At 35.6% G+C, this 18318-nt stretch overlaps 1 protein-coding gene across 2 annotated transcripts in view; it reads right to left on the reverse strand.

Moving 5' to 3' along the window:
• Positions 1 to 3843: 3843 nt before the first annotated feature.
• Positions 3844 to 18318, reverse strand: part of LOC120529572 (FYVE and coiled-coil domain-containing protein 1-like) — a 238352-nt gene continuing 223877 nt past the window's right edge. For both annotated transcript variants that reach the window (XM_039753478.1, XM_039753479.1), the window contains 2 exons: positions 7127 to 7236; positions 3844 to 5793 (listed from right to left, as the gene is read on the reverse strand). In XM_039753478.1, coding sequence (XP_039609412.1) covers positions 5718 to 5793; positions 7127 to 7236 — 186 coding nt within the window. In that variant the 3' untranslated portion in view covers positions 3844 to 5717. The remainder of the gene's footprint in view (positions 5794 to 7126; positions 7237 to 18318) is intronic.

Below are 18318 nucleotides of genomic sequence, written 5' to 3' on the forward strand. Positions count from 1 at the left end.
TGCGTTTTATTTATAAATCCTTGATATGTGACACAACTTTCCCATTAAAGAATTGTCATACAGTACTGAATGATGTCTCTCAATCCTGTATCATCAACTATACTTAGTGGCATGCAGTCTGATTAAATCCATTCTGTAATAAATAGCAGTTAATGCTCTAAATTTTACTTCATTCATGGAAATAAGGTGAGTTGTACATTCATAAATTATAGACTGCCACAGATTTTACTGCCTATCATACGAGTTTTTAACATCATGCATGTTTTACTCTTAAGTGACAAGCCAAGTATGTTGTACTTCTGTGATATTTAAATTTACCTGCACTATGTTTACAAGGTGTGACAATGTTGTCCTTTAAACCATCTGGAAAAGTTTTAAATTAAAAGCAACCATCATAAATGTTGTTATTCTAAGCCATAGTTAGAATACTAGATACTATTAATCTAGATACTTTAAGATTAGGAGTTCCAAACTTTTAAGATGAGGTCCCCAAAATATTTTACCATCTAGTCGGAGCCCCCATTTATATAAAGCCAATAATGTTGAGCACAGCACAATCTTGATCTCGGTTACTGCTAACATTAATCAAACTGCTTCTGACTGAGGAAGTCACTTGGATGAGTGGTAAAACGTATCGAAAAAAAAAAAACTATGTCCAAATGAACAGAATCAACTTTCTAGAATTTCCTTACCTGGATTATTGAGCATGCATCGAGACATTAATCAAACTGCGTTCTTTTGTATACTAGTAGACCTATTACTCAGATCAAATGCTCATCGACAACAAACTATTGACACATAATTTGATTATACACCACATGATATCTCTAGGCCAGTGGTTTTAAACCTTTTTGGCATTTCACCTCCAAGAAATTAAATATTTAGTGGTTCTACCATTATTTTTCAGTTTTAAATTGTTAAGTACTGAACTCTTACTAGACACAACTAAAAGTGAGATTTCTTAACTCCCACGACTTTCCCTAATATTGCATTTGGGGATTGCAGGTAACTTTTTGTGTGATTTGTATGGATTTTAGTTTTTCTTATGTGCATCAAATGCTTTTTTAATTAATTATTTTTCATGTAACAACAGTGACATGGATTCATAAAGAGTACAAATCAGAAACCCTTACATTTCAACATTTTTAATGTACAAAGGAATGAATCCAGATCAAAAGAATGAGAAAAATAAAGTTATACATGACTTTTAGTCAAAGAAAAGTTTGGTGTCTTTAAGTTTTATAGGACCCTTATGTCAATGTTGGGTTCCAGTTTTGATACCTTTAAGTACAGTTCTGCTTCTAAATTCAGCCAATTCCTGTATTTATTTTTAAAGAAGAATGAGGGCTAGCAAACATTAGTAGCTGTCTGAAGCAAAGGCTTTCCGCTGTTGCTTAATATTAATAACACTAAAATGCAATGCAAGATATGTATATTTTAGTAACTAAAAATCTTGTACTGCTGCAGGACTGGCCACGTAAGAGAAAGGCACAGACACACTGTGCAGCCTGCATGTGCGAGCGTTTGGAGTGAGAAAGACAGCAATCGCCTGAGGAATCCAAATGGAACTGTTAACTTGAAGTCAATGTGAGCAGGTGGTGAACGCAGAACAGGAGAAAGGCGATGGTCAAGGTATTACTGTAGTGCTGCTGAGCATGGCAATTTGGGGTCAGCCTCTGTATAACTAATGGTCTTTTACAGTCCCTTTTTTAAACCGTTTTTGTTCTTTTTTGTTTGCTTGTTAGTTCCCTCACATGCCACCTGATAGAAGGACCACTGCTATTATAAAGTTTATGTAACAATTGATAAAGTTTATGTTGCCTATATATTTATTTAAAAATTAGGCAATTAAAAGACAAACTTTAAAGTTGGAATTGAGTTTTTAAAATAATGTCAACCTTGCCAGAGCAGTGTACCCCAGTTTGAAAACCATCTGCTTAGACAGCAAAGGGGTGTCAAACAGTGAACATGCTAAATGCAATTAAGGAAATATAAAATGTTATACCTTTGAATTTAATCACATCTGATAATTCTTTACCTTTGACAGCCCTAATATATACTGTATAAATATAAATATATCTTAATGACAGTATAAGACAATCTAAAAATTGAAAATTTCCATTGAAATGAATAATATAAAGAAAAACACTTTACTCTTTATATGTGGTACTCCTTATATGTAATACCAAGAGACAAAGAATCAAATAGAGAGGTTTAAAATTATAAAGTCAATTAAACAAAACAGGGAAGTGTTTTTCAACAAGCATGATATTTTCTTTATTTTCAAAGTACAATTATTCTTTACGTTTTTCTTTATACAGGTAAAATTCTGTTACAACGAACTCCCAGGGACCTAAAAATATTTTGTTGTAATGAAAATTTTGTTGTAATGAGATTCTGTATTTGTTGCTATAGTGCTTTCTTTAACTTGCGTCCAGGCGTTTGCAATAATTTCAATAGCTTCTTTCACGTTAATTTTAATCTCCTCCTGCCTACAAGTTATGCTGACGAGAATCTTTCTCAGCATTTCCTTGTCATAATACACTTTCAGGGTGCGAATAATGCCCAAATCCAATGGCTGAAGCACTGCTGCGCAATTGGGTGGGAGGAATTCAACGCGAACATTATCTAAATGTGGAAGCATGCGGTGTGCAGCACAGTTATCAATCAGAAGCAGAATCATCCTTTTCTTCTTCTTTATATTGTGAGGTTTCTGAACACTTTTGGGATCCTCCCCCACTCCCCACCCAATGGGAACGACACGCTAAAGTGCGTCCCGAAGTGCGATTGCAGTGTCTGTGGAAGACTGTTTGCCCGTTGCTGGAGCAGGGTAACAGCAGGCTCACAGTGCTTCAGTGAAGCCCAACAGAAGCAAATCATATAAGATTGGGGTTGCACTATAAGTTCCTGTCTTGCACCCCAAAACATGAGGCTTAGTCTCAGTACTTTAGCAAAACCAGCTTTATTCAGCTTGAAACAGAAATCTACCACTCTGCTATACACAGACAAAGAAGTCAGGCAGGGTTGTAGCCAGGTCAGTGACCAAGTAATCCTATTATCTGCATTTACAATGTACGTGCTCCTAACCTTGCATTACCGAGATCTTTTCTGTTTACTTTGGCGGAGAGACACAGCATAGCTGTGAGCCTGCTATTGCCCCATACAGACGTGGAGATCGCACTTCGAGGTTGCTCTTTGTCGTGCTGTCTAGTTGGGGGAGGTCGCAAGAGAGTTTACAAACCTCACATTTTCTTGAATGAGTGCCGCATTAATAGGAATGTTTCTTGAACAATCATCACTGAACTGCATAAAAACTGCTTTTTCAACTTCTTCAAATGTAGCAGTTCACATATGTTTGCCACCCGAGATTTTTCTTCTTTTTTTGCTCAGTCTTTCAAGCAAGTTGACAGTGTTGATGGCGAAATTCTAAATTCACTGGCAACATCTTTTTTCTTTTTGCTGCAATGTAGAGCTGCAAAGATTTAACGTTTTTTTTTATAATAGGAACTTCTATCGTTTTTTTATGTCTGCCGTTTCTAGAGGAGGGTGACAATGAGTTAAATTCCAATGGATGTTTTTCTAATGTTGACGAGCAATAAGCAAAAGGTACCACTGAAAACCGCAGGAAACAAAAAAGGCAAAAAAAAAAAAAAGTATGAGGAAAGTTCGAAGAAACAAAAAAAATTTGTGTTTCTGTTTGGGGATCGTTGTACACAACTGAGCTGCGGCCACAGAACTAACTGCTCTGTGGATGATTCATTCAGGCATGTCAAGGTCTTTTGTGCACTTTGTTGTAATGAAAGTATCTGCTGAATGTACTTCGTAGTAACAAGATTTCTATAGACTCGTGTCATATGGGGAAGCTGTCAGGACCATAAAAATACTTTGTTGTAATGAAAATTTCATTGTAAAGATATTAATTGTAACGGCATTTTACCTGTATTTCATATTACAATGGAGATAAGTCACCCATTTTTATTTTTTAAATAAACGAAGGAATGTACTTAAACCATTTTTGATTGTTTTTAAAAAGGTGATGCTGGAAAATATGATGATTGCCAATGAGATAAAAATGAACTATGCTAAATAATACTGGATATCCACTGCAGTTACACACATTTTCATCAAGCAGTAGTGGTAAAATAAAACTATTCTTTAACTTCACAATAAAGGTTTATTTCTCATAAACTGTAAAAGTTGCATATTTAGTAAGGACTGTTTGAAGTATGAACAAAAAAATAATGAGCCTTAATGAAATTTTTGTATCAATTAAAATTAATAAAACTTGTGTTTACAAAAGTAACTTATTGATTGGCTTGTATACAGGATACTTTTTAATATAACGAAAATGGAACATTGTGCAGTGGGCTGCTGCTGAGGTAGCAGTGTTGCTTTACATCCACAGGGTACTGAATTCAAATTCTGACCCAGTCAGTGTATGTCCGGAGTGTGCATATTCTCCCTGTGTCTACATGTATTTTTTAAATTTTATTCAGTTTTTCTGAGCATATTAAGTCAATTGTTAATCTGTTCTCTAGTGAGTGAGTGTTGCTGAATGCATTAATGTTCATGGTGATGAGCCCCTGTTTTGAACCCAGTGCTGCTGGGATACTCTCTGCACACTGAAACTGAATTACAGAGATGAGTGGAAAATGCAATGCCAAGACAATGTGGTTTTTAGTCTTACACCAGAAATAGAAGAGAGAGAGAACAGTCTTATTTTCAGCTCTGGCCAAAAATAGAGTTAAAGATTTCTGTATGTTGCTTCTGACAAAAATGCTGCAGTTAGTTTTGTTTAGTTTCTAGCACATGTGTAAGTGAGCGATAAATAATTTATTATTCAGTTATCTTATATGTTGAAGATTTTGTACTAAAGTACTTTATTTAACCTTAACTATTCAAAAGTAAATGTCTATTTTAATAGTGTCCCAACAATCAGTAGTGCAAGAATGCAGTCTTCTAAGTATTCTGTTTTTTAAACATATAATATAAATGAATGAAAAGCTGTTATGCAATTGAACTTAAGAGAAGTTAACATGTTTCTAAACATCAAATTTAGGAACACTTTTCTTAAAATAATCCAAATATTATTAGTTTGGGCTTGCTTGATAACCTCAGTAAATTAACCTAATGGGAAAATTTTAACTGAGAAGAGGACTTTGTAGTATTCATGCAAGACCCTAACAGTTCAATATAACTGTTAAATAATTTTGGAGGAGAACAAGGATAAAATAAAGGTAATTCTTAAATATATTCTCTATTTGATTAACTCAAAATGGAAATACAATCTTGCCTGCTATAGCATAATTAAGCCCAAAGCTTATTTTGAAGTATTATAAATTACTATATATATTTCACTGTATGCATATGTTTGGTACTTTTCATATTTATACATTCTTCAAAAAGTGCAATTTATTTTTGGTTGAAAAAAAATCTATATAAATATATAATGTATGGGTTAGTATCTGCTTTTAAAAACATGTTTAAAAATTTACAGCACTCAGGTGCACAATTTTACTCTCAATCGAAAAAGTTTAACTGATTACTAAATATCATTAAATGCAATGCATAAATAAACACCATCCTTAAAAACTATCACTTAATATACACTTTAATATATAGAAAATATTTTATGCACTTCACTTTCACTCTAAACACACTCATAACGTAGTTTTAAAAAGTGTAAACTAATACTCAGCATACAAACTGGTGTTACTTTATGGAGAATCGCTTCCATCATAGATTATAGGCTTCTCAATCGCCAGGTGGTAAAAAACCTTTTTGGAGACAAACCTTGAAAAGGAAAAGAAAAGAAATGTACTTTACCTCTAGACTTTTAATTCCACTTTACAGTTTTGAAATTAATTTGTACTTCAAAACAAAACTAAAAAATGGCACATATGACAGATTTTTAATATGTGTATTAAACAGACCTAAAATAGTCTTTGACTCTGTGACATAATATCAGAGTCATTATACAATGATAGGTAAATGAAAAATACATTTTATTTAAGAATTAAATGCATCCAGACTATACCTTTCCATGTGTGCCAAGTTATTGTTATCTATGATTTAATTATCAAACAAATGATTGCCTGTCACTCTACTGTTAAACTGAAGCAGAAAATGCCTTTATCATTATATACAAAATAAAGCAGTAAGTGCTGATGAGACATAATTATAGTTTACTAAGTAGAGAAAAATCAATAGCATAATGCTGGTCTGTGTGCAAATCTTTAACATTTTTGATTTTGCATTTGCTATCAAATGTATTTAACACTGCCACTGTTTATTTTGTTTAAGCATCATCTGAAACTAAACTGACAGAGGTACAATGGCATTAGAAGTATCTCAGAACGCCCTCTAGATCCAGATACACTGTGGTCAGAGCCAAGAAGTGGAAAGATGATTAAAGAATAAGAGGCAGAATTAGAAGGAGCAGAATTTTCACTGCAAATAAACTAATTTATCAGACTGACTTCAGAAAAAAAAAAGTTAACTGAGATCAAAAACTGAATTTTTTGAAGACAAAGGTTATAATAGCAAGTTGGATACTGACTTTTAAAATGAGCTGCTAACAACTGTATTAATGGTAAGTGCTGATACAAGCTTAACTGCTGCAAACATTGAAAAAAAGACACTAAGTGAAAAGCTGCAGGAGAATGAGGCTCTTACATGTATATCAGGAGAGAAAGCACATTTCTTTTAAACACAACACCCACTATATAAGAATAACCAGAGGGTGATCAAAATTTGGTTACATATTTATACATATACATTGCGAAAGAAAACACAATTTATATGAATTTGCAGAAGATCATTGACTATTCACATTCAGGTCGCCATTGTGTCATCTTCAATTATGTTGTTAATTTTTTTGTAAGACACTTTGCAATTGTGTTCATTATGAAGTCCTTATCTGATATAAAAATCAATTACTAATAGAGTCCTTATTTTCCTTTAAACATTGAGGCTTGTGTATGCTGGTATAGCATGCTAGGCACTAACAAACCACATCCCTTCTACAAATAAAGGTCATCTTTGAAGCAGAGATGAGCAGGAAGCTAAACACAAAGCACTCCATTTTGCTGATTTTAAATTGCAATAATTTAAATGTAAATATTACCTGGAAAATGAGTTATCAAAAATAAGAAGATAAGCACCAGGATTTCTCACTTTTAACTGGCCTTGTATGGTTTCTTTATGAGCATTGCATCGAGTTAGTGGGATTAAAACCTGGAATTGAATAGAAAAATATTGGCACATTTTCATTTTCTTAACTACAATGTATCAGTCTGTTGCTCAGTACTCTTATACCCTAACAGCAATACAAAAAGGTGTTCTTATGATACACAATATTCCTGCTACATGTAGAGATCTTCCATTCAGTCTAGCTTTATGAACATGCTTAATTACTTTTGGCTTTAACTATGAAATGCTCATCACAGTAATAATTAGTAAAGAGTACTTTATATGTTGTTTACCCATATTGTTTTTTTTTTGCAAATGAAGCTCATGACAAAATACAGAAATTTCAGTTTCAGAATGACTTCACATCTTAAATCTCAGCTTAAAATGATTACAGATTTTACTAAGACTGAAAAAAGCAGGCCACAATGCAGACAGTGTATCTTGTGGGAAAACTTCTGAACTTGTTTTAAAGCTATAAGGGTTGCAGCAATGCAGCATTTGCTTGAATGACTCTATTACATTTATATTTGCATTGTTTTCTAAACATGTCTTTTTTAGTGTATACGACATCTTATATTTACAAAAAATCATAATTTCTGTAATGAAGATAACAATTAATACATGCAAATGTATAAAAAGAAGAGTAAGGTTAGAGTCCAAGTGTCTAAATAGATCTATGAATATACAACTTAACAAGAGGTATTATAAAACAAAAAGCAATAAAAAAACAAAAGCATAAAACAAAGAAGAGAGAAAGTGTATAGTATTTATTACTACCACATTGATAAAATAAATTAATAGAAAAATGTAGTAGCTTGACAGATATTATGAGCCTAGGAGGAAAATAGTACAGTATTATAATAAATATAAAAGTTGGTATACACTTCAATAGGGTAGATGATAAAGCCTCACTGTAATTTTCCTATAAAAAATAAAAAAGCATACTGTATTTAAGATGCAGAAGATATACACAGGTATCCTCATTAACAAATGTGTCAATATACAGTAGATTGTGTTCCAGTTCTATTCCAGTTCCTTAATTTGCGGATATTTTCAAAAAAATTATTCCAACAACCTGCCTGAAGAAGGGGCCTGAGTTGCCTCGAAAGCTTGCATATTGTAATCTTTTTAGTTAGCCAATAAAAGGTGTCATTTTGCTTGGCTTTTTTCTACATTCCAACAGCTGAAAGGCATCTTGCCCTAATCATCATTTAAATTAAATCCTAGCAAACAGATGACAGAGATGCAAACTCATATGCAATAACTATACTAAATATTAAAAAATGCCAAAACATTGAAAGGGATCCTAATGAAGTATTAAGTGCAAAAACTTAGAAAAGGATACTAACGAGTGTAACGCTGCATGCCAAAGATATAGTGTAAAGCCATAAAAGTCTGAAAAATTACTGTGAAACTGATCTGCAAAAAGACAATGTGGTTATGGAATGTTGCTCATCATGTGACATAATTTACACTTAAATTCTTAGGAGCATTATAGTGGTGCAGTGATTAGCACTGTTTCCCCAGGCTTCCCATGTATCTGTGTGGGTTTTCCTTCCACAACTTTAAAGTTGTGCAGCTTACTTAATGTAGTGCTTCTACATTGTCCCTGTGTGACTGCACATGCATGTGCAGGTCCTGAAATTGGCCAGCACCCTGTCTAGGGCTGTCCCCTGCCTTGTACCTATTGTTGCCAGGATAGGCCCTAGGCCAATGCTCCCCCTGTTCTGTATATACAATATTTCTGAGAACTTTGTCTCAAGATGTACAATACATACTGGTTGAAAAAATCTCATCAAGTACTTTAATTATTTAACCACTCCTCACAAAATTATTTGGAGACATAATGATAATGTGATTGGATGATGCTCTGCTGCAGAATTATACTTTAATCATTTGTAGTCCCATAATAGTTAATTTAAATACCGATTCATAGTGCAGTACTTTTTAAATTGCTCATATTCTGAGTTGGGCACATAAAGCAGAGGTAGGGGCCTTAAATCGAATATGTATAAAGTACAGAAATAAAACCATGGTAATACATGTAGTAGAAACACAAACTACCCACAAAATCTGATTTTAGATATTTCATTTACATGTTATAACATTTTATGATGATGATTTCCCTGGGGAAAAATGATACCTACTGTCTACTGCTGACTTTGTTTTACTACATGGATGGCTTGTCATTAGGGGTGCACAATGATTAGAGTTTCCACCTCATAACTACAATTTTTTTGCTTAGCATGCAGTGTGATCTCTCATTGTGGAAAACAGATTGTGCAATAGGATGCTATACAGAAAAATATATGCATAAGAAGTCACCAGATATAATGCCAAATACCAGGAGAATATTTGTGCATTGTTTTTCATGATGATGTAGATCAATACCAAAATGGCTACTTTAAAAAGGAAAGATAAAAAATAAAGAAAATAATCCATTTAACATGAGACGTCCTCCCACATCACAGAAATGCACACTTGAGGCTGACTAACAAACTGGTTTTGTCTGAGAGGGAGTTTGTATGACTGAACTCTGCAAAACTTGAATCTTCTCCACTGCTGCCGGCAGTGTGAGTTCAGGCTCCAGCTCCCTATTACCCTGAACTGGATTACAATGGTTTAAGAAAGTTACGTTTTTTTATTTTTATTACAGTCAACTTTACGTATAGGCCAATCAAATGCTTTATTTTACACTGTGGAAAATATAGAGTCAAAGTAAGAAAAACACTTAAGTGACTTTAATGCATATAAACATGATACACACATTTAAAAATGGGAGTTTTGGTCTTAACACTGAATTATATTTTTGAAGAAGAAATGTATAAATGGAGAAAAATGTAGTAAGTAGATTATTAATTGCAGATTTTGAAGTGGATACAAGACACTGAAGTAAATATATGAACTAAGTTAATTCTTCCTGATAGTCAAAAGTCAGAAAGAAACAAGTCTAAGGATTTTACTTTGCATGTGACTTTGTGATGCTGCTAACATATCTTTAGAATCAAAAGGTTTTCTCCTTTTAAGAACTTCTTAATTAGCCATCTGGATTTCTCAAGGTCCATCCAGTATATAATGCTTTATGAAGAAAATAAAACCTAACATTTACAGTGGGGAAAATAAGTATTGAACGCATTAACGTTTTTCTCAGTAAATATATTTCTAATTGGTCTGTTGACATGAAATTTTCACCAGATGTCAATAACAACTCAGGTAATCCACACATACAAAGAAATCAAAACAAATAAGTCCATAAATTATGTGCAATAAAGTGGAATGATACAGGGAATAAGTATTGGAACACGCTTACTGAAATTTATTTAATACTTTCTAGGAAAGTCTTTGTTGGTAATGACAGCTCCAAGACACCTCCTGTACGGAGACACTAGTCACATGCATTTCTCAGGTGTGATTTTGCCCATTCTTCCATACAAACTGTCTTCAAATCTTGAAGGTTCCAGGGGCCTCTTCTATGAACTCTGTTCTTCAGTTCTTTCCATAAATTTTCAATTGGATTCAAATCGGGTGATTGACTGGGCCATTCTAGCAACTTTATTTTCTTTCTCTGAAACCAATTGCGAGTTTTCTTGGCTGTGTGTTTGGGATCACTGTCTTGCTGAAATGTCCACCTTCTTTTCAATTTCAGCATCCAGGTAGATGGCAGCAGATTCTTATCAAGAATTTCCCAGTATATTTCTCCATTCATCCTTCCTTCAATTATATAATGTCTGCCAGAACCATATGCTGAAAAACAGCCCAACACCATGATGTTCCCACCTCCAAACTTCACTATTAGTATGGTGTTTTTGGGGTGATGTGCCGTGCCATTTCTTCTCCTAACATGGTGTGTGTAATTACATCCAAAGAGTTCAATTTTGGTCTCATCTGATCAGACTACATCCTCCATTATTTCACTGGCTTGTCTTAATGTTGTGCAACAAACTTTAACACTAGAATTACCAGAGCCTACGAAAAAACTCGTAATTCCGTCCCACCTTAAACTGCTTCTTAAATCCCTTCACACCTTTCCGCCAGCGCCCTTTGTCTTCTAAATGTGCTGATAAAGAGAAGCTCGGAGCAGCCGGCTATTCCATCCCCCCACCAATTTAGAACGTGCACGAACTTCTATCAGCTCATGCCTTGATTGAGTATCTGGGAGTGAAGTGGAGTTTTAGAGTGGAAATAATAGATCGTTGTTTGGAACACACGCATTTCATGTCTGTTCCGTTTCTACAGTAATCTGTGTCAACACATTGTTAAAACAAAACGTTTTTTTATATTCTAGTAGTAGATGACAAAATGTAGGCATAAACTGTATAATGTATGAAGCCTGAAGTCCAAATAGCAAAGAAACATTTTCACAAGAATAACACAATTGCGCTTTTATTCAAAAATATAACTGCAGAAACAAAAGCCGCCTAAACATGTGACATTGACACCATTTTACTGTAACTGCCTCCGTGGCTCAATAGACTCACCCCCCGCTTGGGAATCAAGAGGTCACGAGTTCGATCCTGTGCTCCTCCGCTTTGAGAAGTAAACTGCTCTTAGTCTTACTGTTTTAAAATAAAAGCATACTGTACATTTGATTTCAGTATGTAACAGCCGGTGCAATTTATGATCCTTGTAAAGGCTAGCTTTTTTTTTAATTCACTTTTCATTCTCTCAGTCGCGTTCAGAATCAATCCATACAACCCCATCTGACACAGCTGTTTTCACTAAAGACGCGCTATAGCTCTGCAGTGTACCACGATGCATACTAACGCCAAACACCCTCAACCCAGGAACATATATTGGTGTAAAAGTATAACAAAAGTGCACTTTTATTCAAGTGCACTTTTTCCATCGCCTTTTCCTGTAAGAAGCAATGTACACACTTCTCTCTATGCTGTGGTTTCTATTACACACCTGAAAGAAAGAGACAATACATGTGAAAATATCCAGCATACAGCAACATGCGGGACTGGCAGGAACACTCAATAAAACTGAATAAAAGAAAATCAAGTGACGGTGAGATACGAAGAAGGCAGCTTCGCCAGCGTCTGTGTGTCAGAACCGGGGGTGCGTTAGTATGCATCGTGGTACAACGCAGAGCTATAGCGCGTCTGTATTCTGTTTCTTTTGTACTCCGGGCACGCAGAGGAGAGAATAGTAAAGAGCAGTAACTTCGGCGCTATATGCAATCATCAGACACTCCCCATCTGCCCGTTGTTTTGTTATACTTTTCAATACTTTTTATACTGCTCAAACGGGCATGCTCAAAAAATACACGTGTAATGCCACGAAAAGTGCACGCAGACACTTCATTTCAAACAAAACAAGTGCACTTTTATTCAAAACTACCTGTATAACCGGAAAAAAAAGAAAGCAAGTTACAGTAGGCAATTGATACGACAGCTTGCATGGTGCAATGCTAAGAAGTGCAGATTTTCATTCCGTGCTATATAAAATCATCACATTCAAATATTAACAGTTCCCACACACCCAAGGACCGTCCTTCCTACATTTACGACACGTGTACTTGTTGCCGTGTACACACCTCTCTGTGCTATGGTTTCTATTACACTGAATGAGCACCTGACACTGAACTTTCTTCCCTGGGGGAAGGTCCCGCATCAGAGAATTTCCAGTTCTTGCATAAATTCACACCCGATCTGACGCTGTTCGTTTTCAAATAATATTGCATTAGTGCGATTATATTTTCACATGTATTGTCTCTTTCTTTCAGGTGTGTAATAGAAACCACAGCATAGAGAGAAGTGTGTACATTGCTTCTTACAGGAAAAGCGATGGAAAAAGTGCACTTGAATAAAAGTGCACTTTTGTTATACTTTTACACCAATATATGTTCCTGGGTTGAGGGTGTTTGGCGTTGGTATGCATCGTGGTACACTGCAGAGCTATAGCGCGTCTTTAGTGAAAACAGCTGTGTCAGATGGGGTTGTATGGATTGATTCTGAACGCGACTGAGAGAATGAAAAGTGAATTAAAAAAAAAGCTAGCCTTTACAAGGATCATAAATTGCACCGGCTGTTACATACTGAAATCAAATGTATGCTTTTATTTTAAAACAGTAAGACTAAGAGCAGTTTACTTCTCAAAGCGGAGGAGCACAGGATCGAACTTGTGACCTTTTGATTCCCAAGCAGGGGGTGAGTCTATTGAGCCACGGAGGCAGTTACAGTAAAATGGTGTCAATGTCACATGTTTAGGCGGCTTTTTGTTTCTGCAGTTATATTTTTGAATAAAAGCGCAATTGTGTTATTCTTGTGAAAATGTTTCTTTGCTATTTGGACTTCAGGCTTCATACATTATACAGTTTATGCCTACATTTTGTCATCTACTACTAGAATATAAAAACGTTTCTGTTTTAACAATGTGTTGACACAGATTACTGTAGAAACGGAACAGACATGAAATGCGTGTGTTCCAAACAACGATCTATTATTTCCACTCTAAAACTCCACTTCACTCCCAGATACTCAATCAAGGCATGAGCTGATAGAAGTTCGTGCACGTTCTAAATTGGTGGGGGGATGGAATAGCCGGCTGCTCCGAGCTTCTCTTTATCAGCACATTTAGAAGACAAAGGGCGCTGGCGGAGAGGTGTGAAGGGATTTAAGAAGCAGTTTAAGGTGGGACGGAATTACGAGTTTTTTCGTAGGCTCTGGTAATTCTAGTGTTAAACAACCTTCAACATGCTTTTGCTTCAGCAGTGAAGTCTTGTGTAGTGAGCGTGCACAGAGGCTACGGCAGTTAAGTACGTTACTTTTTTTTTTTTAAACAACTGTACCTGCTTGAAGCTCTCTGCTATATGGTCCTTGGCTCTTGGGCAACTCTTCTGATTATTCTTTTGACCCCTCTGTAAGAAATCTTGCAAGGAGAACCTGGTAGTGGCCAGTTTATGGTGAAATTATGTTCTTTCCATTTCCAGATTGTGGCCCCAAGAGTGCACACTGGAACATTCAGAAGTTTAGAAATACATCGGTAACCAATGCCATCAGTATGTTTTGCAACAATAAAGTTGCAAAGGTGTTGAGCTCTTTGTTTTTACCCATCATGAGATGGTGTGACACCTTGGTAATGAGAAACCATTTTATAGGTCATCAATTAGGACTATAGCAGCTAATATTAATTTGCACTGATAGGGGGTAGGATAAATACTGACAGATTTCAGCTGGTTTCTTGGCTTTCCATGCCTTTTTGCACCTCTTTTTCTTCAGGTGCTCAATACATTTTCCCTGCGTCATTGCACTTTATTACACATAATTTATGAACTTATTTGTTTTGATTTCTTTCTATGTGTGGCTTACTTGGGTTGCTACTGACATCTGGTGAAAATTTCATGTCAATAGCCCAATTGGAAATATATTTACTGTGAATAACACTGATGCGTTCCGTACTTATTTTCCCCGCTGTACATCCAATGTTGACTCATGTTACAACATTCAAAATTGTACCAGAAATGTAATTTAAGAGCCTAGCAATTAATTACTCATATTTTGCTTAAAGTTTTTCTTTTTATACTTTTGAAAAAATATTAGCAGATGCCAAAATTCAATCCAGGGTACTTCAGACCTTTTCTTAGAGCTGAGCTACATGCTAAAGCTTTCACAACATTAAGTTACCAAACATAAATTAAATTTCAATTCGTAAATTGTTTTTGGAACTGAAACTAAAAATAACACTGCAACTATTGAGATTATACAGACAACATTTAACTTCTGACTCAAAAGGAAGTGGTCTTTTTTAGGTTAACAGATGAATCCTAACACCACATCTCACACTCTGTGCAAGACAACAAACTTTACTTTTTCATATCAGGTGTGTTTACTTTTAATAATAATATTAGTTAGGCAGCTGAGTCATAATTAAATAGATGCCTGATTAATTTTCAGTAAAATTGGATTATTTGAATGGTTTCAAGTTGTTTAAATGTATAATGAATTGAAAACAAATAGATTATGAATAAAAGAGACTTAACATTAGTACTTGGATATCAGGTTAACAGAAGTAATGTTTTCATTGTATAACTTCAGAAAGAGAAATATATGCTTCTTAGCACAAGGCACATACTGTATTTCAAAATGAATGATGTATTCCAAAAAGTAGAAACAATGCTAATGCATATCATATCTTGCAAGCATCACATATTAACCCATACACAACAAATTTGTAATAAACAAGAATGGCTAATCTACCAGTTGGGGGGTAGGTGAGCAGAAAGGGTTGATTAGAGCTATTAAAACCTTTAGCTGCATTTAGAAGCATTTTCATTGTTGTATGGTACTGTAAAAATGAATGCTACATCAAGCTTATCCAGCCCTTACCAACACACCTAAATATGACACACTCAACCCTGTGAAATGCAGCTTTTGCAAAAGCACTGCATGTGGAATTTTACAGGCAAACACTTTGAAATCCATTTCAATATTTTTTAGGATTTATATTTTATAGGGCCCTGCCCAGGGTTTGTTTCCTGCCTTGCGCCCTGTGTTGGCTGAGATTGGACCCAGCAGACCCCAGTGACACTGTAGTTAGGATATACACTGCAAAATATTTTTTCTTAACAAGTAAAAATTTCTTATTTTAAGGTAATATATCTAATATTTTGCCCCAAGAGATTAAATATCTCATGTTGCAATGATACTTGCTAGATTATTTTGCTCAATTCAAGATAATTGGTCTTACGCTATCTGACTTAGATATAAAAGTGTAATTCCAAGACAATTTCGACTTAAAAAAAGCACAACTGTGAGAGAAAAGCTTGTTATCAACTACAGCGATGAGCATAGCAGGACATGTATTCTTATTTCAAAAACCAAAACTTTCTAGGTTTGTCTTGTTTTAAGATATGAGTAAGACACAACCCCCGAGACTTAAATTAAACTTTTTTTATTCCAGAACGGTTTTAGAATACAACCTTGATTTTGTTAACAACTATGACATTTCAGATTAACACTTGCCTAATTCAGTGGCTTTTCTCTATAACTAGTATGATTTAACGGCTGGATTCCCTGCGAAGGGTAGTACTTTATTATATTCAAATGGTAACATTTTTCTTCAAATCAAAATAGTTTCCACATTTTAAAATAATAGCAGGTTGGATACTGGATGAATGGATGGATATTTTTTAGGTTTTTATGCTTGTGTTGTCTCCTTTTTCATCTGATTTGATGCTTTTTGTTTTTAGGCTACTAAAAAGACAATCTCAAGTCATAATATAATTGTATATATTAAGACAACAGAAATAAAATTGCCATTAACTAAATGGCTGGGGAGAGGAGGCAGGCATTGGCTGTTTGCCGCTTCTCCACACTATATTCATTACTTAAGTATTTTTTTACTACTATTTTTTACTACTTGAATATCATTTTAATTGTAGCTGTTATCTGTTTTCTGATATTATACAGAACTTTAGCATTTAGCGGCTGTAATTTGCTGTTAACACCTTACAGCGTTTAATATCGTTGCTTTCGGAGAAATCCTACTTGTGAAATTTGTTGGCCCAACTTGCTCTGTGTCATGGGCGCTTGCCTATTGGCCCGCTATTACATTTCCTGAATGTCGGCTCTGTTGTTGGGATCTTGGTGATTGTCTTGCTTCTGAATTCCTTTGCAATTTGCACCACAGCTGTCCAACTGTACACCTAAGGACTACGGTTGACTATTTACATTGGGGCCATATCTCCTCCGCTCGCCAGCATGCTTCGGTATCTGCCATCACAACTGTTTGAGCTCAACAACCACAGCCTTCCATTTGACATCACAGTCATCAAACAACTTGGACTCCTCTGTCGCCCCCGCTATGTCCATAGGGGATCTGGTCGGTGGTTTGTTTACATCAAGACCGGGAGCTCCATTCCGTTCTTGTGGTCAGCAGCACCTCGCTTCGTGACAGCCCGAACATGTCATCTGAGTGCCATTACCAAGGAAACACTGCTCGGCGGCGGTCCAGGTGAGACGGAAAGCCTGGAGTGGGTTTCAGCTTTCTTCGTCCTCTGGTTAAAAGCAACACCTCGCTAAACATCAAAGATGAACTTTTTAATGTTCAGTCCCTGACAAATAAAGCCTAATTTATAATCATATTGTAGACAGGGGGACTAACATTATTTGTTTGACTGAGACCTGGCATAAATCCAAGGTATACTCAGTTTTCAACGAGTCCTGCCCTCCTGGTTAGACCTACCTTGAAAAGGCCCACACCTCTGGATGTGGTGGTGGTCTGGCTGTAATTCATCAGATTGATTTGCAATTATCACTTCTCCCCTGTCCTAAATTCTCAACTTTTGAATGCCTGGCAATAAATTGTAAGCATCCACTTTTTATAACAATACTTATTTACCGATCAAAAAAAACAAGACCCTGATTTCATTATGGAAATGAATGAGCTGCTCTCATCTTTCTGTACATCATCATCAAATGCAGTGATTCTTGGAGATCTGAACATTCATGTGGACACTCCCTCTAATTATTCTGCTGCCCAGCTCTTAGAGCTCCTGGACTTCCTAAATCTGAGGCAACTTGTCGAGGTCTCCACTCACAACAAGTGCTATACCCTCGATTTAGTCATTACTGATTCAATCCTCATCTCAGACCTCCAAGTACTTGATCTGGGTGTTTTTGATCACAAAATTGTCTCAATGGATTTACCCACAAATTCACTATACTCTTAACCACAGCGCTGTATCCGCTTCAGAAACCTGAAAAAAATAAATTTGACTGGTTTAAATGCTGACATTAAGATCTTCTCCATTGCTCCCCTCCTTTCTTCTGTCAGTGAATTAGTTGATTACTACAACAATGGGCTCCACAACATGCTTGAGACCCATGCCCCAGTTAAATCACGAGTGGTCTCTTTTGTAAAATCTGCCCCGTGGTTTACAAGTGAGCTTCGACAGGTGAAAACAACTGGGCGAGCCCTCGAGCGGCGTTTTGTTGAAACCAGTTCAACAGTCCACAAATTAGCTTATTGGGAACATCAAAAAAACTAATCCAGGGCAATGACCACTGCTAGATCTCAATACTTTTCAAATTTAATCAAAAACAATCCTAGAAATTCCAAACAACTTTTTTCTGTGATAAACCCATTTACTCAATCCTCACACCTAAGCATGTAATAATTTCA

Source organism: Polypterus senegalus, chromosome 5 (assembly GCF_016835505.1).
Source record: "Polypterus senegalus isolate Bchr_013 chromosome 5, ASM1683550v1, whole genome shotgun sequence".
Taxonomy (NCBI): domain Eukaryota; kingdom Metazoa; phylum Chordata; class Cladistia; order Polypteriformes; family Polypteridae; genus Polypterus; species Polypterus senegalus.